At 42.9% G+C, this 23,339-nt stretch overlaps 1 protein-coding gene across 9 annotated transcripts in view; it reads left to right on the top strand.

Moving 5' to 3' along the window:
* Positions 1-23,339, top strand: part of KLHL29 (kelch like family member 29) — a 616,221-nt gene that overhangs the window by 190,054 nt on the left and 402,828 nt on the right. For all 9 annotated transcript variants that reach the window (XM_061622707.1, XM_061622698.1, XM_061622704.1 and 6 more), the window contains one exon: positions 3,706-4,011. In XM_061622707.1, coding sequence (XP_061478691.1) covers positions 3,757-4,011 — 255 coding nt within the window. In that variant the 5' untranslated portion in view covers positions 3,706-3,756. The remainder of the gene's footprint in view (positions 1-3,705; positions 4,012-23,339) is intronic.

The raw sequence follows: 23,339 nt of genomic DNA on the forward strand, positions 1-23,339 counted from the left end.
AGAAATCTCCCCACACAAACTTTGGTTTAGTGTCACAAGGCCTTGGAGCGGACCCCATGGGGGTTTTAGGGACATGCTCCTCCAGAATTTGAGTTGCCTACACGGTAGTGGAATTGCCTACCTGGCACAGTCTATCTTGGGTTTTCATAAACGCAGGTGCATGCCATTGGAAGGTGGAAGTATGGGGCGTATGGAATACATTCACTTCTGGAGCGAACCTGGTCCAGGACCCAATGTTCACAATTGTTCCTGTTTTGTCAGGTTGCTGGATGGGGATGGAGCAGATGAGTAGCCTACTCTGAAGCCATGGCTGATCTTATGGGCTGGCCTTGGGGCAGCAAGCTCGCGTTGGTTCACAGCTGGGCCTCAGATGGTGAGCCACTGTTCGGTGGCTGGGTAGACAGAGTATGTGCTGGGATGGGCTCCTACCTGCATTGTTCCAGCATGGTTCAGTGCGGACGGTTCCACATGTGGTGGTCATTCCCCTGGGTGGGAATGACCTCGGTTACTTGAGGCAAGGCCCTCAGATGGCAGGCACGTGAGCACATGCAGTTTGGGAGGCAACGATGGCCTCGGTTACTTAAGGGTGAGGCCCTCAGTTGGTAGGCATGTGAGAACATGCAGTTGACAAGGCAACGCTGGCCTGTGGTATGTCTGCTGTGGTCAGACATTCTCCCACACAGGGTGTGGCGTGGTGTATGGGACCTGAAGGGGATTGATCAGGCATGGAAGTAGGTCAACCAGCGGATTCGGTTGGCTCTTCTTGAGCATGGGGGGTTGGCTGTTCTGCATCCCCACATACAGCATTCAAGGGTTGAGCTTTATAGGGCCGATGGCGTTCACCTGTCAGATGCAAGGAACGACATCTTCTGGGGAGACCTGCAGAGGTGTCTGCGAGAGGTGCTTCTCGCCAGTGGGGTAAAGGGGGACTAAATAGAGATTTGTCCCCCTTTTGTGGCGGGAAGGTACAGGAAGGGAAGTAGGTAAGGACAGCTCGGTGGCCCCCTTAGGCACCTTTGGAGGTGATTGGTGGTTCCGGAGGTGTGTCTCTCAGGGCTTTACAGCCCAAGGGCAGGATATGGGCTGCTTTTGAAGGGCCAACTCACCTCATCCACCCAGAGTTGTACGGCCCTGGCGGGTGGTGATGTGGGAAGGCTCCCCTACTCACCGACAAGGTGTGGCCGGGGCAAGGGGAAGGAAAAGGGGCTTTCCCTTTGCCCCAGCAGGGGCTGGTCTCCTGAGAGCTATAGGGCAAGCTGCTTGCCTATAGATAGTTCCCCCACCTAGGTTTCCCCTTTGCAGGTCGTTTTAATGGGTTTGTTATAGTTTAATAAAGTGGCCCTTTGTTCAACCCGTAACTGCTGTTGTCTGTGTCTGATTTCACCCATCGGCCGCAATTGCCAGTCATAGAGGACAGATGTGTTGCTTTGCTTCTTATCAGTTGCGTCATGTGCACTTTAAGAGTTAGGTGTCTTGGGTTTAAAGCAGAACAAAAACAGTGCCAATTCTGTTTTCTGGAAACACTGTTTTAGGGTTCTTCATGCAACTCCCTGAAGCACTATGAAATTGTGAAGAATATATTTGTTGTGCTGCATTCCAAAAAGGTGTGCATTGTGTCCTGTTCTTGTGGTTAAGTTATTGTGGACTTCATTTCCCATCAGCACCAGCCAGCATGACCAGTAGTCAGTGATAACAGAAGCTACAGTTAAGCAACATCTGAAGGCTGAAGTGCACTAACATGATGTGTGATAACATTGCAAAGGGGGTGTGTGATCCTGGATCACCTGGTATGCTGGATCACCTACTGAAGACTGTGCTACCAGCCTATCAAAACTAGAAATGTTTTCTTTCAGTATTCAGAAGCTTGTAAAATCCACAGAAGGAAGATTTCCTGCTACATCTTGTCCACTGAAGCCACCTGCACCCTCTCGCAAAGTATCTCCAAGAGGGTTGGGGGAGGCTCCTGAACAATGTGGAATGGGGTGGAGGAGGGTACTTGTGTGTGTGTGGGGGGGGAATTGCCCAAAATTGGGCAGACCGCTACCCAGTGCTCATGTGTCTAGAACACACCCGCTATTCCTTTTTCTGTGGTAACTGACCTGATAATTGTGAGTATTCTGCAGAGAATCATTTCACTTTTAAGGAAAAGAAAAATCACTTGTTTCAGATGTTTTTTGGTGTGTGTTTTTTTATTTGAGCTTCAATGTTCTGTTTAATCTGTGGTTTAACCTTTGGGTATGATGCTAGGATCAAAATGAATTGCATTTTAACTACTATCACAGACTCACACTAGACAATTATAGCATAGTACCATTTTAGTATTCTTTTAATGCAGTTAAACAAAATTGGCATGAATAGAGGGCAGAGCTGACAGAAAACCTATCCTCCAAAATGGAGGCTGAGCTTCAGGAATTTTGATGGGAAAGGCGGCTGGCTGCTTTTCAAACATGGGGATTCTCCATCAAGTTATATTTGTTGAGGATATATCAATAAGCTCATATAAAAAAGAATGTCCTTGGGCATTGTCCTTTTAGGTCGGGGTGGATAACCTGTTGCCATTCAGATCTTATTGAACTCCAACTTCCATCATCCCTGACCATTTGCCATGCTGGCTGGGGCTAATGGGGATAGGGTCAAAGGGTTCCTCTTTCCTAATTTAGATTAAAAAGGTTTTGCTGTTTATAATACCCCAGTCCTAAAACCTTTATTGGAAGTAAAATATCTGGAAAATGTAAATATGCTTAGTACCTGTGGATCTTGACTACCCATTTGGGGCAGGTACTTAAGGTTTAATGTCTTTGGCTGTATGTTGTTTTGTTGATTACATCATTAAAATACTAAAACTATGTTTTTAACTTTTTAGATAAATAGAAAACTATATATACACAAATTACATTAATCTCAGAAAAGCAACTTTACTTTTCCTGCATTGGAGACCCAATTCCATGAATAGCCAAATATATTGTATTAATCTGTGAAAGTAATAAAAAATTTGATAGTCTGTGATTTCATCATTTGTTAAAAACTGAATTATAAACAGAGCCATGAAAAGATTTCTGTCTTAAGATTTACCATTTGATGGGGAAAGTGTTGTTCTAGTAGTTAAATCCAGAATATTTCTCTGCCATTTGTAATCCATTCATGAACATAAAATGAACGTCACCTTCCCCATACCACGTTTGTTGTTTTTGTGTTTAGAACAAACAAATTGCTGTAGTGAATTGTGTTATGTGCATCATTCCTATACAGCACTACTTTTTCAAAGCATCATACAAACATGTTTTCTACAGTACAAGATCCAAACGGAGTATTTTTAGGAAGCTGTTAGAAATATAATCCTGCTGTCAAGAGGTAATCCCTCACTGAGAGTTCAAGTGGCAGATTACTTCAGGCATGGTGCTTCATTGTCCATAAACTGACATCTGATATCTCACTGGGCAGTTAGGAAGCCTCCTTGGAGGGTCAGAGATGCTGTTCTCCCCACTAAAGATTTATTCTGTTTTTATTCTCTTTGTTTTGGATTTTTTCTCATTAGGACTTCTTGAAATGCAGTTTGAAACCAGGCACAGAATGGAATTATTCTTTCCTTTTTTTAGGCCAAAGTGTTAAGGCAAAGAAATGAGCTTTATGACTTCGAATGATTTCTTTCTTTCTCAAGGCTTAACTTAATAACACCCTTTTGTTTCTTGCCTTGGTTCTTGATAGGCAACCTCTGAGACTCCCTTTGAGAAGAGGCGGAAGCCTCCTTTGGCCGAGATGTCACGGCACCACAGCCGGTTTGAAAGAGATTATCGTACAGGATGGGACCGCCGGGAGTGGAGCACCAATGGGAACCACGTGAACAGCAGTAACTGTAACAGCACAGTAAACAGCAACAACAGACCGGGGCTTCTGCCTGTGCCTGTTGTACCCTCACGACTACATGTTCCGGCCACAGTTGCTTGTACCACAGTGAACAGTGATGTGATAACCACTCTTGTGACCAACTCTTCTGCAGCTGCAACAACCAAAGTAAGAAGCAGTTTCTGTGTACTCTGCTTTGATGGCTAGTTCAGGAAAACCTCTTGAGAGGATACTACCTTTTGCTTTCAGATCATGTTACCTCCTGATAAGCCCATTGGCAGAGTGCACTGGGATTTTGTATTCATGTTAGTAAGTACCATAGATTCCATCAAGATTCCTTGCATAATTTGCACAAGCCTTACTGTGTATTTTGGAGTTTTAAGTTGCATAAATATTACAAATGTTGGTAGTATATATAAAAAAGGCCTGAGCATAAGTGCAAAACATATATCACTACCACCTCTTGTTGTGTATATGGTTATCTTGTCTTGGTTTGACTTTTGGTTGCCCGCTCATATCTTTGCATCGCAAGATGACTTAAGCCGTGGGAATTGTCGGCTTGGCTTGAATAGGATGTACTGAAGTGTAAATTTTATCTGTTTAGCCAATTTATGATTACTACTTGCTAAAATGGTTCTAAAAGCCCAGGCACCACTTGTGTTTGCACTCATTTATATTTCTGCCTAGATACACAGATTCTTATCATAGTATCAAGAATCTTTTACAACTTGCTTGTTGCTATCATAGATACAGTCTCTCAAGCAGACAATTCTGGAGTCACCTTCAATTTCTATATTTACTTGTGCACCTAGTTTGCTGCCATGGCTCTCAACTTTATCCTCCTTTTTCTTCTTGTACCTCCTACTAAAACTCTTAGCCATGTTCTGTTTGTGTCACATGTAAATTGGCTCCACCATTTCCATGTGGACTGTAGAAGGGGAAGGCCATTTCTTCCCTCAATTCAAAATGCGGATAACATTAAACAACCGTTTTCTGCAAGTATTTTACAAACATGTACACTGAGGCAACTGCAGTGTAGCCAAAGAAAGGAAGTGCTTGGTTTCATGAGGAGCATGCAGAAAAAAGGGTGTAAACCCTGAATGCCTAAGGAGAGAGTTTCAATGTATTTATTGTATAAATTCTTTGAAGAAATAGCTTATAGTATAAAATGCCCAACGCGTTTCAGCCCATCAAGGGCTTTCATCAGGGGATTATAGTTGCTAAAAACTCTATATGCACCGAAGACTAGAGAATTTACTTGATTGCTGCAGTATTGTACTTTTGCACCTTCGGTGCATATAGAGTTTTTAGCAACTATAATCCCCTGATGAAAGCCCTTGATGGGCTGAAACGCGTTGGGCATTTTATACTATAAGCTATTTCTTCAAAGAATCTATACAATAAATACATTGAAACTCCCTCCTTAGGCATTCAGGGTTTACACCCTTTTTTCTGCACGCCATTGAATGCCTTCCACCTTCCTTTCTACTTTCATGAGGAGCATGCCATCTTTCTTTCTGAGGCTCTTTTCTATGGGATTTCCATTTTTTAGTTCCTTACTTCGAGGCAGTTGTGATAATTTTTACCCATAGTTCTTAATTGTGCTTTCTGGGATGCTCAGCACCACATAGGCTCTGTCTTAATTTTATTTTGACAATTTATATACTGCTTAATCACAATATTCTTTAAGCAGTGTACGGGAGACTTAATACATTGAAACTAAAAATGAATTAAAAGTATAAAATCAGAATTCAGCTATAAGAAGTCTGCTGGAATAAAAAAAACAGGGGTGGGCTTGTTTGATTTCAGTTGGAAGATAGTTCCATAAAATTGGCCCACCGTACTAAATACATGGCTCCTGGTAGATATGAGCTATGCAACCAAGCCATGGGGGACCACTTTGCCCCCAAGACCTCCGTGATGGAGCAGGGATATAAGGGATCAGGTGTTCCCTGGGGTATCCTGAACCCAAGGTGTTAAGGGCCTTTTAAATTAATTCAGGAACCTGGAACATTTAGTATAGTTGCTGATACTCGGCTACCAAATGCCTGAAAGAGGCTCCTAAAGACCAGGATAAGGACCAAAGCCTTTCCAGTCTGTCCATAAAAGAAAAACATGGTACATATGGTACTGAAGAGTATCAGTATCAGGCTGTAGTCTTGGCTGGTCTCTGTCCTGGCTTTAACATTATGCTTCAAAGACTCTGATGCCTATTTTGGCTGTACCTATTATGTAAATCCTAGGGTCTTTACCACAAGATGAGGCCAAACCTGAATCTACTGTGTCAACAGCTCTCTTACTTGAAAATAAATCTTGAACTGAAGATTATCTGGTGGGTTTTGTTCAGTTCTCAGACAGACGACACTATAAAATGTCATAAGACGCACAGTCTACTGCCCATTCTTTGGAGGTTACTCCTTCAGTTTCTTAGATAGCACATTACAGAAAGCAGCAAAACCTGTCCACACAGACTATGCCATCTCCATCATTGCAACAGCCATCAAAGAGGCTTCATTTCTACTCTTCAGAGCGTATCAGAAATCAAAGGGCAAAGCCCTGTATTTAGAATTTGAGGATTTCCAGATGTAATCTTTTGACTCCTTGATTTATCACTATCCTCCAAGACTTGTCTTCAGTGATGGCCTTCAGTTTTTCTCTGACATATGAGAATATCAGCATAAACCACTGGGTCCTCACTATTGTGTGATTGGGCTATGTGATCAAATTACACGAAGCCCACTACAGACCCTTTCTTCAGTCATACCAGAGCACTCTTTCTATCCTGGCATCACTTATGGATGGACACATCCTTCTCAAAAGAAGAAAATTTCATTTGCATGTCTCAATACTGTTGTGGGTTCTGTTCCCACTACTTTTCAGTCTCAAAGGAGGATAGTGGCTTTAGACTTATCAGTATCTGGGACATAAACACTTCATCCATTCCAAGTTTTGAATTGTCTTTCTCATTGATACCCTCCTTAATAAGCCTGTGTGATTTGTTTCCATAAATTTTAAGGAAACTTATTTTCATACAACTTTCTGACCATAACAATGGTTCCTGTGTTCTGTGCCAGTATTGGATTCTACAATTAAAACTCTCCAGATTGTTGAGAATGTTCATAAATTCTAGGTGGGTGTGGTCACATTTCTTCATCCTAGAAGGATCCCTGCTTTCCTCCTACAATAGATAGCAGATAAAGGGATTCCCATAGTAGAAGTGTGGAGGGGCTTGCAGTTTGCCTGCTCCCTTTTTAGGATCATTCAGCCTCTGTGTCTATGGAAGTGTTTGCCATTTAATTAGAGCAAAGGGATGCTAGTGATTTGGCTGGCTGCAGTGGAGGCACTAGTGCAGTGGAGATACCTGAAATGTAAATGGCACAGGTTTGGACCACTTGAAAGTGGAAAGGACAGCAAGAACAGGAAAAGAGGAATAGAAGAGTTAGAGTGTTAATTACAAGGCAAGGAGAAGAATTAGTAGGAAACTTTCTGGGATTCATAGTGACTTAAGAGTTAGGATTAGGGTTATATAGTATACCAAAGTTTTTGGGTGGTCAGATACTCTGGTTTCTTGACATCAAGAGACCTCTCATTGTCAAAAGACAACCAGAGAAAAAGGCTATCTTGGGGGACCAAAGGTAGGCAAGCCCTGTGCTCCACACAGTGTGATTCCCCAGCAAACAGTGCTGGTTTGCAAATTGGGGAAAAGTGGAAAATTAGCTTAAAGGTAGAGCAGGAGGCTTCAAGCTCCTAACTAAAAAAATAATAACAAACATGGGGAAGAGGCAAGGAAACAGCATAGAGGAAGCAGCATAGAGGAAGCTAGGAATATAGGGTAAGTGGTATTCAGAGGTGACTTACCATTGCCTTCCTCTGAGGCTGAGAGGCAGTGACTGGCCCAAGGTCACCCAGTGAGCTTCATGGCTGTGTGGGGATTCAAACACTGGTCTCCCAGGCCATAGTCCAACACTAACCACTATGCCACACTGGCTGGTTACCAAAATAATAGCAATTCCCAGGATCTGACTGAAAGGAGAGAATTTTTGAAATACACAAATGAAAGACAGGGTGCTTAGAGATGAGATGGTTGTGTGGGAGAACTTGAGAAAATCAGAAAATGGCTTTTTTGTTTTTCCCCAAAGTCTTTGGTTCCCCCTGCCCCGAAAATTGAAAGAATTTGGGCTATGCATGTAAAAGGGTATAGAAGCTTGTTTTAATCCAGGCAAACCTTCAATTTTTTGAACGCCGTGATAAATACGATGACAAATATAAAGAAGCAGAAACTAATAGTAATAGCTCAGAAAATGAGATTTATTAAATTTCATATAGTAATCACTGAGCCTTGGTTCTTTTTCTCAGCTCTTTGTATGGAAATGAGTGGTTTAAATTTACTTGACGCTGTGGAGGACTCGAGGAGGCACAATACATTTTAGAATACATAAGTTTTCTCTTTTTTTGATATGTTGATGGTTTCTCCTGTTTTTATTTTTTTTGCCTGCTACTGATAAATGGAGAAAATGAAAGGTATGCTAAGTTCCTTACAGTTCAACAGCTTGCCGCTCCATTTGTAACAATTCTTTTTGTAACAAGTTTTTTAAAAAGTAAATTCAATTTGTAATTTCTCCCTGAATAAACTGTACTTTTAATATATCAAACATTATAATTCAATGGCAAACCAAGTTATACATAATGCATTTTATGTTCCTGAAGTAAAAAGGTGACTTTTGATCTATAAGGGGTGCTAAAAAAAAACAGTATTGCATATATTTCAATTTCCCCCCAAATTTTAATTTTTCCCCAAGAAATCCCAGAAAAAAAACTGTTCCTGGGAAGAGGGTACTCTTAAGTTTTCTGTCAAAGGGCTGTTAGGAGCTGGCTTAAAGAGCAAAGGTGCAAAATTGAATAGAGAGCCTAAATTCAGAATATCCTTGACTGTCTAGTGCAAACGTTTCCTATACAGCCTCAGGGTGGCATACCTTAACCTTAAGAAATGCAAATTACTGATTAATCTACTAGCAAGGACAGTGTTTGTTTGAAGAAGCATCAACAGCCTAGGGGTCTATATCAAGGGCAATCAATTTAGCCCACAGATTATTTGTTTTACCAAATCAAAAGGTGATAATAGGTCAACAAAAACTGCAAAAAGCCTTGCATTATGTTAACAATTTAAAATTAATCATAAATTAAAATTAAATATAAATAAAATCAGCAATTTTAAGAAACCAGAAGACAATAAAATAGAAAAGAAAAAGGGCATTTCTTAATATTCTTATTTGTTCTGCTACTAAGTACTTCTGGCTTTCTTGGTAATTTTTCCTTAAACCAAAAGTTGTTTTTTTGTAATTAGTGCACAGTGGTTTATTTGTCCCTTTCTAGCTTTTAAAAATGCCTAGGAAAGTAAAAGCATATTGGAGAACAAAAAGAAAACTAGCAGATTTTTAGAAGTATCTGTAGCAGTAGAATGGGAATCCAAATGTGCCTCTGGCTTTTACTTTGTGATCAGCAAAAGGTTTTCCTAAATCTTTTTAATAACTGTAAGTGCCAAATGAAATAGATCCAAAAAGGGATCAGTTATTTAAAGAAAGCCAAAGTCAACCTTAGGGACCACGATACCTTGCGGAACGCCTCTTCCGATATGAACCAGCCCGTGCACTACGTTCTGCTACGAAGGCCCTCCTCCGGGTTCCAACTCACAGGGAGGCCCGGAGGGTGATGACAAGATCTAGGGCCTTCTCAGTGGTGGCCCCCGAACTATGGAACAGTCTCCCCGAGGAAGTACGCCTGGCGCCAACTCTGCTCTCCTTCCGGAAAAACCTTCCTATTCTCTGAAGCATTTTAAGTTACACTGATTTACTTTTAAAAATGTTTATTGTATTGGATTGTTGATTGTATTTTAGTATTATTTTGTTATTCATTGTATTTTTATGCTATTTTATGTTCACCGCCCAGAGAGCTATTGCTAGTCGGGCGGTATATAAATTTAATAAATAAATAATAATAATAATAATAATAATAATAATAATAATAATAATAATAATAATAATAAAAGGTTTTGCTGTGTTTCCATACCACATTGGTTCTAATACCCACTATAAAAAAATAAGCTAGTACTGCAAGGGGAAAAAACGTTTTAGCTGGGGCTTATAATCTGAACATCTTTTCTTAAAATGACCACATTATTTTGAAATTATTTCCATTTGTTAACAGCCAAACTAAAGTACTATTTCACTAAGCTGTGACAGTATGTAGTTGCTGTTTGGATGTTGTTTAGTCTGGAGAAGATTAGAAGTCAAGTCCCAAAGCCAGCACAGTGGTTTCATTTGTCTTGACCTCTGCTCCTGGATATTGTGCATTGAGTCCATCTGTTGGCTGTTGTTGATCTGTCTTTGTGCCAGATGTTTGAGTCCTTTTTGAGTCTGAACTGTGGTAATAAACATTGCCCTTGTTTTCAAAAGGAAGCCAGTGATTTAAACTGCAATTCTTCAGACATGGAATCTTTCCATAATAAGTGATATATAGTAATTCTGGAGAGCTTTTCACATAAAAAATTTGTCGCCACAATATTATTACCATGCTCACTTGGGAATTAAAATGAAAATATTTTGAGAGAAGCATATTACCACTTGTTCATGTTTCAGCATAAAATATGTGTAGCTTCTCCCTGTGTTTACTGACCAAATCTCAGAAGTAAAAATGCTTATATTAAAGGACGAAGAACTCTGAAATGTTTGGGCATCTGAGTAGTTTACTTTTTCCCCATTTAAACATAACTATGAAAGACATGGGCTTGTTGAAGGTTCTTGATCTTAGGTAAGCTTTAGATCTACCGCAGGGTTAGAGAATCATCTTAAGCCAGCAGCCAGAACTTTATCTCCCCCCCCCACTTGTGGACCAGCTGACAGGTAGGCAAAACCATCCACTTTTCAATCATCTGACAACATCATGACATCAGGTTTCTGACACCTATCAAAGTTCAAAGGAGATCACTGTAGCACAACCTCCTTTGAAGACTTGCTCCCAGTGCCAACCAAAGAGGATCCCCTTAATAGGCACTCAACTGGTGGTTAGTTAGAGAGAGCACTTTGAAGTCCACTTTGAGGAGCATTTTCTCCTCTGCAGAGAATTTCGTTTGTATTTAAAATGCTGGGTGAAACTCTTTGAATACCAACTGCTTTCTTTGGAAAGAAAAAAATGAACCTTTTTTAAAAAACAAAGAAGCTTGCAAAGCCCTTTGTGCAGCACTTCCCAACTGCCCCTGTTGGGTGCTTGGGAAGTGCTGTGCAAAGTGCTTTGGAGACACTGCCAGTTGGCAGTACCTGCAAAGCACCTTTTGGGCTAAACCCCACCTTTACCTGGCTCACACCTGATATCATATATCACATTGGGTATATGACAGATGGACATGGCTTGGCCAAAACAGCATTGCAGGCCAAATGGGGAGGCCTAGAAGGCAAATTAGGTGCCCTATCCCAGCCTACACTTTCCTTCTTTTCTCCTCTGAAAAAGAAGGCTTTCTTGATTTGGCTGAAGAGAGAGGCCACTTTCACACTCATAGCTTTTCCTGCAAGGAGGCTGGAGGCTCTGCTCAATGTTAGGCACCGCCTGACTTGGTTACACTCCTAAACAAGGGTGCCAACTGTATTTTCTGGGCCCATTATACTATATGCACTTTGGGAGCTCTATCCCAGTTGCAAAAGAGGATACAAATTTGCATAAACATTGTATATACTGTGCATCATATGCAAATTTGTATTATCTTGGGTGGGTTGGAGGACCCAGAAATAAATTGGGGTCCACACACATGTACTACGATGTCTGACAGACAGAATGTCAATAGTTGAACTTTCCCAATAACGGTATACCCATACTGCAAAAGGCTGTCACTTTAATTTCTGCATGTTCAAAGGTACAAGAGCCCTGCACTCCCCTGTTGTCAACCCTTAACCATGCAAAGAACCCAGGTTTAATGAATTGTAAACCAGTTATACTAATTAAATTAATCTTAGTATGGCAACATTTTTTTTCTTATTAAATTTATATCTCATTTTTCTTTCAAGAAGTTCAAGGTGTTGTACATGGTTCTCCTCTCTCTCTGTTTTATCCTTACAACAATCCTGTGAGGTAGGTTAGGCTGAGAGACCGTGACGGGTCCAAGATCACCCAGCAAACTTCATGGCTGAATGGGGATTTGAACCCTGGTTTCCCAGTTCCTTGTCCAACACTCTAACCACTATACCACACTGGCTTTCTGTTCAATGCAAGACTAGGTATAGTATTTCAAATTGCCAGAGTGGGTGGGATGTCAAAAGAGATTTAAGATTTATGGCAACCAAGATTCAGATGCCCAGACTTTTGGATAACTTCAAGATTAAATTGTCAAACAGCAAGCAGTGTATTCTAAGAGCATTTGTTGTGGTTACTTAAACCACATGATAACTACAACAAAGAATCCCTTCATTTCCCCTCACCTATGGGTGAGAAAGAAGTTAATCATCCCACCCTTCCAGTTGCTGCTACAATCAACTTAATGCACACACCCAAAACCTGCATCCCCCCCAAACAAAATCCAGCACATCAAGAGAATGGATAACAACATTGGACTGCACTGCAAGAGTATCATACCTTGCTTTCTTAGTCTCTCTCACACACGCCCCTGGGCAATATTAGTACAGCAACACAGGGTTACTTTACAGGGCTGACATAACTCACACTTTTCCAACCACAATATCCCCCTGAAATATAGATATAATAATAATGGATTTTATTTGCATTTACAGGACAATTTTAAAAAATGTTTCATGTTTACATACTTGGTTTTGTTGGAAGTGGGGCAAGAGCAACTCCTGTTTTGTTCTTTTGTTTGTGCTCCAGAAGGGAGATAGAGGTAGGGTCCTCCAGATGGATAGGCTTGTTTACCTTTTACCTGTGATGCTCTGACTGACTTCCTTCTGTTGCTAGACTTTTAGGGAAGCTTACCTGCCCCTCCTCCTTCCGCCCTTTCCACTCCTTTGTTCTCTGGCTGTCCAGGAGAGAGGAGACATCCCTTTGTCTCTGCTCTCTCCGAGCATGGGGCTAACTCCCGCACCTGGGCGTTACGCCTCCAACTTAGTTAGTTAGAACTAGGTTTGCTTTTCTATCTACAATGTATTTGCGAGTGAAGGGGCAAAATAAGACAAGGACACATCAGCTTGGGTTGAACAAGGGCCACTTTATTAAACTATACAAAAACACCTTTTAAAGTGACTTGCAGAGGGAAACCTAGGTGCGGAACTATCTATAAGCAAGCATCTTGCCATACAGCTCACGGGTGACCAGCCCCTGCTTGGGACAAGGGCAAGCCCCACCTGCTTATCCCTTCCGCCACCCACACCCAGTAGGTGAGTAGGGGGGCCTTCTCAGGTCACCACCCCCCGGGGCTGCACAACCCTCGGGTGGATGAGTTAAGTTGGCCCCAAAAGCAGCCCATATCCTGCCCTCGAGCCACAAAGCTCTGACAGACAGGCCTCTGGAACTGCCAATCACCTCCAAAGGTGCCTAAGGGGGCCACCGAGCTGTCCTTACCTATTTCCCTTTCCGCACCTTCCTGCCACAAAAAGGGGACAAATCTCTATTTAGTCCCCTTTTACCCACTGCCGAGAAGCACCTCTCGCAGACACCTCGGCAGGTCTGCCAAAAAGACGTTACCTGCGTCAGACAGGTGAACGCCATCGGCCCTGTACAGTTCACCCATCCAATGCTGAATGCAGGGTGTGAAATAGCCAACCCCCCCGCCCCAGAATAGCCAACCGAATTTGCCGGTTGGCCTTCTTTCGCGCTTGGTCCATTCCTATCGGGCTCCAGACACCACACCAAACCCTTCACGGGAGTATGTCTGACCAAAGCAGACGTACCCAAGGCCGACGTTGCCTTATTAACTGCATGCCATGCATGCCTGCCAAACTGAGGGGCATGCCCTTCCGTTGCCTCGCCAACTGCATGTCCGCACATGCCTGCCAAACTGAGGGCTGTGCCCTTCCGTTGCCTCGCCAACTGCATGTCCGCACATGCCTGCCAAACTGAGGGGCATGCCCTTCCGTTGCCTCGCCAACTGCATGTCCGCACATGCCTGCCAAACTGAGGGCCATGTCCTTAGGTAACCGAGGCCATTGTTGCATCCCGAACTGCATGTCCGCACATGCCCGCCACCTGAGGGCCTTGCCTCAAATACTGAGGTCATTCCCAACTCGGGGAATGACCACCACATGCGGAGATGTCCGCACTGAACCAAGCTGGAACAAAGTGGGTAGAAGCCCGTCCCAAAGTATTCCTTGCCAGCCAAGCCACCACACTGCAGCCCATTGACTGAGGCCTAACTGTAAGCCCAGGATAGGGTGCGCAGCTGCTTCATCCCTGTCCAGCAACATTGCCAGTCCATCAATGTTATACAGGTACAACTCCCTTCCATGGAGACATCTGATTGCTGGAGAGCCCATCGAGACAAATCTCCCTTGGATCTGGCCACCACCTCACCTATCCTAAAAGGATGCCAGATCGGTACATAAATGCCAGATCGGTACATAATAAAACCTCCCTCGTCCATGACTTGATTATGGATGAGGCAGCCGATCTGGCATGTATAACCGAGACCTGGGTGGGTGAGCAGGGAGGAGCTAGTCTTTCCCAGCTTTGCCTACCGGGGTACTTGGTGCAGCATCATGGTAGATCCGAGGGTCGGGGAGGTGGGGTCGCTGTGGTCTATAAGAGTTCCATCTCACTCATCAAGCACCATGTCCATGTAGTTACTGGTCTGGAGTGTTTGCACCTTGTGTTGGGCCAGAGGGACAGACTGGGAATCTTGTTGGTGTACCGCCCACCTTGCTGCCCAACGGCTTCCCTAACTGAGCTGACGGAGGTGGTCTCGGAGGTATTGCTGAAGTCCCCCAGACTATTGGTACTGGGGGATGTCAACATTCATGCCAAGGCTGCCTTATCCGGGGCGGCTCAGGACTTCATGGCCTCCATGACAACCATGGGGCTGTCCCAATATGTTAGTGGTCCAACACATGTGTCGGGGCATACTCTAGATCTTATCTTTGCTACTGGACATGGAGATGGTGATCTGGATGTAGGGAGTTTTACATCTCTCCCTTTGTCATGGACAGATCACCACTTGCTGAAGTTTAGACTTACAGCGGCCTTTCCCCTCTGCAAGGGTGGGGGACCTATTAAATTGGTCCGCCCCCGGAGACTAATGAATCCTGAAGGTTTTCAAAAGGCTCTGGGGGATTTTCCGGCTGATAAGACGGGCACTCCTGTCGAAGCCCTGGTTGAACTGTGGAATGCGGAGATGACTCGGGCTGTTGACACGATTGCTCCTGCGCGCCCTCTCCTATGTAGAGCTCATGCAGCTCCGTGGTATATGGGACAGAGGGAGTGTAACTCTGTTGATTCTCCTTGATCTCTCAGCGGCTTTTGATACCATCGACCATGGTATCCTTCTGGAGAGGCTCGCGGAGTTGGGAGTTGGAGGCACTGCTTGGCAGTGGTTCCGCTCCTACTTGACGGGTCGTCTCCAGAAGGTAGTGCTTGGGGAACATTGCTCGACACCGTGGGTTCTCCAATGTGGGGTCCCGCAGTGGTCGGTTCTGTCTCCCATGCTTTTCAACATCTACATGAAGCCGTTGGGTGTGGTCATCAGGAGTTTTGGAGTGCGTTGCCACCAGTACGCTGATGACACGCAGCTCTATTTCTCCTTTTCATCTTCTGCAGGTGAGGCTGTCAATGTGCTGAACCGTTGCCTGGCCGCGATAATGGACTGGATGGGAGCTAACATACTGAGGCTCAATCCAGACAAGACTGAGATGCTACTGGTGGGTGGCTTCTCTGACCAGGTGGTGGATGTTTACCCTGTCCTGGATGGGGTTACACTCCCCCTAAAGGAACGGGTTCGTAGTCTGGGAGTTTTTTTTTATCCTTCCCTATCACTTGAGGCCCAAGTGGCCTCGGTGGCACGGAATGCGTTCTACCAACTTCGGTTGGTAGCCCAGCTACGCCCCTACCTGAGCAGAGAGGACCTTACATCAGTTGTACATGCTCTGGTAACCTCACGATTGGACTACTGCAATGCGCTCTACGTTGGGCTGCCTTTGAAGACAGTTTGGAAGCTACAGCTTGTCCAAAATGCGGCGGCCAGATTAATAACGAGGACCAAGCGGTCGGAACATATAACACCTGTTCTGGCTCGCTTGCATTGGCTGCCAATTTGCTTCCAGGCCAGATTCAAAGTGTTGGTTTTAACCTATAAAGCCCTATACGGCGTGGGACCACAATATCTGTTGGAACGCCTCTCCCGATATGAACCGGCCCGGACACTGCCCTCTACCTCGAAGGCCCTCCTCCGAGTCCCGTCTCATAGGGAGGCTCGGAGGGTGGTGACAAGAACTAGGGCCTTCTCAGTGGTGGCCCCCGAACTCTGGAACAGTCTCCCCGATGAGGTGCGTATAGCACCGACGCTGCTGTCTTTTCGGCGCCAGCTTAAGACTTGCCTCTTTTCTATGGTGTTTTAATTTAAATTTTAAAATTTGTGTAATTGATTTTAGATTGTTTCTTCTTTTTACATGTTTTTGTTGTATTTAACATGGGATTTTATGAGATGTATTTGTATTTTCTGTTGTACACCGCCCAGAGAGCTATGCTAGTCGGGCGGTATAAAAATGAAATAAATAAATGAATGAATGAATGAATGAATGCTCCAAAAACCAGCATAAGGGCTGCCGCCTGGGATAGTCTGGCTTCATAGCTTGAGGAGCATACTGTTTTTCACTGGCCCACCATACTCAATAAAAGGGCAACGGGGATCGAGGGTGGCAGGGTGTTCTCTAGCCCACCTAGCTAACATACGGCGGACTCGAAAGTCCCTGGAATAAGTGGGAAAATCATCAGCCTTTACCTCGAAGTGCTTGGACTGAGAGGCCCAGTCTCCAGCCATTCACTAGGCAATCCCAGCAGGTGACTCACTGAATAGGCCACTCTGGCGCATAGCCCTTGCCGGCCCAGAAGTCCTGGGAAAAACCCCTCCTGCATTCTGATAGCTGTTGAGCATGCTGGGGTGACAGACCCGCTTATGGCCATCTTTGACTCCGCTCCCCAATCTCCCAATGTGCGGTTGCACAGCACAGCTGAACCGCTCCACCTGAGTCTACCTTACCATGCCCCAAAAGAAAACATTAAAATCTGGGCACTAGAGAACAAAGGAACAGACAAGGGCCATAACCCTACCGTTCCGAAATAGAAGGAAGTCACAGACCTGTCCCATGACCATGTTATCCCACTAAAATGGACGGGAGAGTTCCCAAGCCTCACTGCCTATAAGTCCAAGCCTGCAGCCAGCACAAAACCCCCGATGCATCCACAGACTTCCAGTTCTACCTCTCAGCCCTACCTAGAGATGCTATGGACCTTCAGCCTGCAGTTCAGAGGCTCTAGCCCTGAGCTATGTCACGTAATTCTACAGCAAGTTAGTTAGTTCTTCCCCAGGAGTGTGGGAAAACTAGACCAAATGATTTGGGCCAGAATATAAAATATAACCTGCAGTTTGGCTCTAATTTCTTGATCAATATTTGATCACAACAAGCATTAAATTATTATACAGCCACAACCCTGAACCTGTAGTAAGGCTGTGAAAGCCCTGCTACGACCTCATAAACCACCGGAAAAGACCTCTAATACCTGGAGGGCAGACAAGAAACACTTTCTTGGCCTAACTGGCATGAAGCCCTTACTGACTGACCGCATGAGTATGATTGGTGGTGAATTAGGTGGTATGCCCAGGAAGGTTAACACCGGGCAGGATGGTCCATTGACACAGCCATTAAGATGAACCAGTTACATAGGCATTCCATAATCTGTGACATCAGGTGTTAACATGCACCCAAATTTTTTACCCTCTCGTCCCGACAGCCCCTTCAAGGAAGGAGCTGAAGCGCTCCTTGCGAGAATAGAGCAGCCCATATGTAATGCTCTACCACATAGAATTGACTGAAAAGGCAACAACCCAGCAGCTATAAATCCCCTTGTATCCCCACAGTAGATGAAAAAACAGATTAGATGTCATACTTTTCCATAGGCAGTGCATTAACTAACTGGTAGGAAGCCATTACTGATCGCCATTGCGTCTATGCCCAAGACAAATTTAAGAGCGCAGGCCCTTAAGGCAAGCCCCGAGACTACAATATGGGATCCAGAAACTGAAAGAAAACCCCATAACAGAACAAACCTCCCCAGGAACTGGGCAGTCTGCAAGCAAGGTCCCAGTACCTCGAGCTTAACAGGGGAGGGACGCTTTCCTTGAGCAGCTACTGCTGGGTGCTTCTCCTCACTGCTGTGAGGGCCACTGGCCTCATATTTCCCTGTTTCACATAAAGAAAGGAAATCATTTATGAGTAAGCACACTTTCCCAGCCACCATTTTAGTGCAGCTAACCCAGTTCCCCAAAGCACAGATACTGGAGATATGGCGCTGCCACCCATATTTGGCCCACTGCAGCGGCCTCCCCCTTGTAGGCTTCCAAACACCTATCATAATAGATGTCCAAAATGCAAAATTAACATCCTATATCCCTTTCTAGTAAATGATATCATAAATCCAAGAGCAGCAGATGCTGAGGATGTGTTGCTGTCACCAATGTGTGGCTGCACTATAGCAGGTTTTCCAACACATATCAAAATAGATGAGCCAATGCAACAGTTGCACACTATATGTAATTCCAGGTAATGATATCAGAAGTCCTAACTAAAATGTAATTTCAGGTAATAATGTTTCGTTGTTGGTGCCACAATCCTCAGTAAAGGGGGGGGGGAGAGTCTGCCTGGACCTTAAAAGGCAGCCCATGTCAATAAGAGTCTAAGATCCTGTAATATGAGGGATCTCTATTAGGCAAATCGGGCTTTCCTCTTTGTTCCTATTCCCCAATCAATATGATCTGCTAAACTTTCCATTCCTAACTAGATTCAGGTAAATGCCTCTTCTGTCTCAGAGTGAACAAATAGCCTGAAATTAACACTTGGAATGCAAAAGGATCGCTCACTTAAGAGACAGTGATTTAGACATTTTCTAGCAAATTGTTATCTCCGCCCTTATTATTATATAACTATGAAAGACCCAAAGGCTAAAAAGGCTCACTAGGCCCCACCAATATACTAGTATGTAGTATAATAATCATATAATTAAGTAGTTCAAACCTCCTACATGCCCGGGCCTAGGAAGAAGTTGTACCTATGTCTGGGCCTAGCAAGAAGTCATAAGCCTCACGAAAGGGCTCTGCCATCACATCATGCATCCACCCTGTAATATATCTGTGTATATCATCCTGTGTATATCATCAAGGGGGGCTAAGCTGGAGTTAGTTAGAACTAGGTTTGCTTTTCTATCTACAATGTATTTCTATAAATACATTATATATTTCTATAAATTATTTATTTCTATAAATAAATTTCTATATTTATTTCTATAAATAAAGTAGCTTTTCTTATTTTACTAAGTCTCAAGTCTCAGTGATGCTGATGCAGGGTAAAAGCCTGCTTTCTTAGGCAAACACACGCACACGCTGGCACACTCGCATTTCAACATCTGCTGTTACTCTGCTGCTGTGGTGTTGCTTTAAATGAAATTAAGCACACAAATTACACACAACGCAACAGGTTTTAATGTTTACATGCTCAGAAAAAATAACATTTTTGTATGAAATTAAAACTGAATTAGAGCATGAACTGTCTTATTAATCTTTTGTTTTTTTGTGGATACACCCAACTACGGCTATACTAAAATCCTGGATTTCTGTTCACTGGACAACAATAATGACTCTAATAACTAGAAAGAGGACAAAAGAGCTTCAAAATAAACCAAGAATCTCCAAAATTAACCAGGCAGTCCTCTATTGTCCTAAGTCCAGAGAGAAAAATTGGTATCTCTGTCTCTCTCTCGCACACACAGCAACCTAGGATTTGGGGTAGTTGATACACTATTATATTACTTAGCCGTCCTGAACATTGGTAAGATGGATCTGCCTCTCAGGATGAGATGATGATGATGATGATGATGATCATCATCATCGTCATCATCATCCTGTTCCTAGAGATATTGCCTAGTTTTTTACCTATGCCTAATTCTCTTTACCTATGAAAAACAAACACTAAGTAAGATTATCTGTTTGTAACTTAATGCCTTCTGTGGTACAGGACAAACTACTGCAATAGTGCTCCTTTTGTTAAACAATTGCATAAGGGGCAATGTTTTAAAATGTCTGACTGCTTGATTGCTAAAGTAAACAAGGATGGCATATAATTGTGAAGGAGAGATAATTTACAGTGGGATGCTTATGGTTGGCATTGGCAGGTGATGCTATTATGGTTTCTGTCTCTTCCTAAGGTTGATGGTTTTCACATGTTCTCTCATTCAAATGTGTACAAATTGCTCAAACAACATATTTCATTGCTTTAGTACCAAAACTATCCAAAAGGCAAAAAGAGAGAAAAGGCTGGTGCCAGCCCTTTGGCACTCTAGTTGGATTTAGGATTAAGTCCTAAATTGGACTACTTTGGACTTCTGTCCCCAGGAAAATGAAATGATCCCCCACTCCCCAAATTGAAAGTCACTTACTTTAGCTTGTCATGGTTTTAAACCAACCAATGTGGTACCCTCCAGTTGTTGATTACAAACTCCCACCATCCCTAACTGTTGACTGTGCTGGCTAAGGCTGAGGGAAGTTGGAGTCAAAAACATCTGGAAGGCACCACATTGACCATCCTTGTCTTAAGCCAGCCTTTCCCAACCAGTGTGCCTCCAGATGTTGTTGGACCACAACTCCCATCAGCCTCAGCCAGCATTGCCAATGGTCAGAAAAGATGAGAATTGTGGTCCAACAACATCTGGAGGCACACTGGTTGGGAAAGGCTGTAGTCTCTGAATACTTCGTGCCTTATAGGGAGGAATGGATTTGATTTCAGCTGAATGTTTCACACAGTAAATATTGGTTTGTTAATGTTTGTCTGTACTCAAAAGGGCTGCTAAAAATTTTAAAAGAAAGAAAGAGAACCATCTAGAGGTTTGCATAAACTTCCTTCACGCCTCAGGGCTATTTTGTTTTGATGATTAGCTCTGAGGAGTGATGTTCCAATTAATCTATATAGTCAACCAATGCACATGATTGTTTTGTTGACTTATGATGTGTTTATCATGATGTGAAAGAACCAAGAGGTCTGTCCAGTCTCTAGTCCTAGCCCCATTTGAAGATGAAAGGTTTCAAGCACCAGTTTACATCTCAAAGCACCTAGAAGATCACACATATTTCATGTTTTGGTATACAAACGTGTTTCTAGTCTTTGGCACTTGAATCAAAAATAGTTTGACTTCAGAAAAGGAAAAAAGCTGTAGTATCCAGCAACTCAGTAAAATGAGTTTTCGCCAGGAGCTATTTACTTTGAATCTTTTACATATTTTTCTCTTTTCCTCCCCGCATGTATCTTCAGGGTTTTTTCTTTTTGAGTACACTTTAGTCTATCTGTTAATTCAAATGAAATCCTCTGCATATGAAAGGCCCTGCTGTCATCTACATTTGTCTGATTTCAGAGAGGCCAGGAATCTTACTCTTCCCCCCTCCTATATATGAAAAAGGGGATTGCATTTTAAGAAGTTTTACGTGCGCTCCCTTCCCCATTCCAAAGTTCTTGTTGGGCAACAGAAACGCTAACAAATTCTAACAGCACTTTCTTAAAGCAGAACTGAACTTCCAGAATATCAGCTGAATATTTTTTTACATGTACTGGGTATCTTGGTTTTGAACTAAAACGAGTGGGACCAAGAATAAAATGAATATTTTTTTTCCTCCTAGCGATACAATTGATCTTTAGCATTCAGTATGACTGAAGTTTAAAAAATTCTCTTGAGTGAACTCATGTGTGATCCCCTTTCTGTTGCTCTTGAGTTTTTGATATAGATAAATAAGGCTGCAATCCTTTGCACACTTACCTAGAAGCAAATCCCTTTGAACTCAATAGTACTTACTTCTGAGTAGACATGCCTCTGAAGATGCCAAGAATTTAACCTGGGATGAAACATTTGCTGGTTTTCTTGAGAGACTTAAATATTTATAATTTGAAAACTAAAAACATTTGATGGGCTCAAGTAGCTAAGAATAATGTTGCTCAGGGCAGATTGAGCAGGAGGGTCTCCAAACACAATACATTTTTTATTGAGGGCCTCAATACATTTTAAGTAACCCACATTACTGTCTAAAGAGGAGAGCGAGGACATAAGACCATGATTAAGTTCAGGATCTATAACTACCAAACTGCACCAATGAATAGGAGTACAAAATCATCTATTTTGGGCTCCATGAATGATCCTGGTGTGATACAGTGTTGAATCTCCTCATGTCTGTGAAGGCTTGTTAGTTTCTGGGTCCAGTGAGAAGCCCACCATTATAAATGCAATATTTATAATATGACATATCCTCAAAAATCAGATATCCCCCCCCATGTTATCTCTCATACATAGAAAAGAAACCCAGCTGAGTGGTTGATAGATTGTTATGCCTCATTTTTAAGTGATTATAATATATATTTACATTTATATTTATATATTTAAGGAAAGGAGTGAGGTTAACCTCATGGCATGGTTCCCCTTAATCATCATCTCCCCTCCCCATACTCACTGTAAGATGTCAGGCAAATTTCCTCCTTACTTTATTCTTTCCCCCCATGCCAAACTGACACGTTAACATTCCAGCTATTAACTTAATAGACCCACATAGTCTGCCCAACTTATAGTTCCTTTAGGTCCCTGCCTTGCCCTGTATAGGTTCAATTGCCATCAACATCCTGTAAGTCAGTGGTTCCCAAACCTCTTTACCAGTGGACTACTTGAAAATTATTGAGAGTGTTGGCTAACCACTTAATGATTTTTCTGCCTGTTTATGTTTTAACTGAATTTATATCCCTCCCTTCCTCCGGAAAAGCACACACATGAATACACACACACACTTCACTCTTCTTCCCTTGGTTCAGTCAATCTTGATTCCTCATTCCTAGACTAGTTTAGCTGAAGGATGCCTTTAAAAACAGCAGTTTGAAAGTAAATAAAGTTAAAAGTAAAGGGTAAATTAATTATTTTAAATTATTATAATCTGACCATCATTCTTATGTAGGCCACTCATTGTGAGTCATTAACTGCTGGAACAGTAAATCCTTCAAAAATAGGGTGAGTTCGATCCTTCAAAAATAGGGTGCGTTTTTCTTTTTCAGCAAAATCCACAGCATGTGGAATTGAGGCTGAAAGATTAACCATGAATCAGTACTTTTTCCTTCCTTCCTTCCTTCCCCTGCTCTCTTTCTATATATCTTATCAGAGCTTGGAAAAGTTACTTTTTAAACTACAACTCCCATCAGCCCCAGCCAGCATGGCCACTGGATTGGGCTGATGGGAGTTGTAGTTCAAAAAAGTAACTTTTCCAAGCTCTGCGTTCT

The sequence above is a fragment of the Rhineura floridana genome, chromosome 4, assembly GCF_030035675.1.
Source record: "Rhineura floridana isolate rRhiFlo1 chromosome 4, rRhiFlo1.hap2, whole genome shotgun sequence".
Taxonomy (NCBI): domain Eukaryota; kingdom Metazoa; phylum Chordata; class Lepidosauria; order Squamata; family Rhineuridae; genus Rhineura; species Rhineura floridana.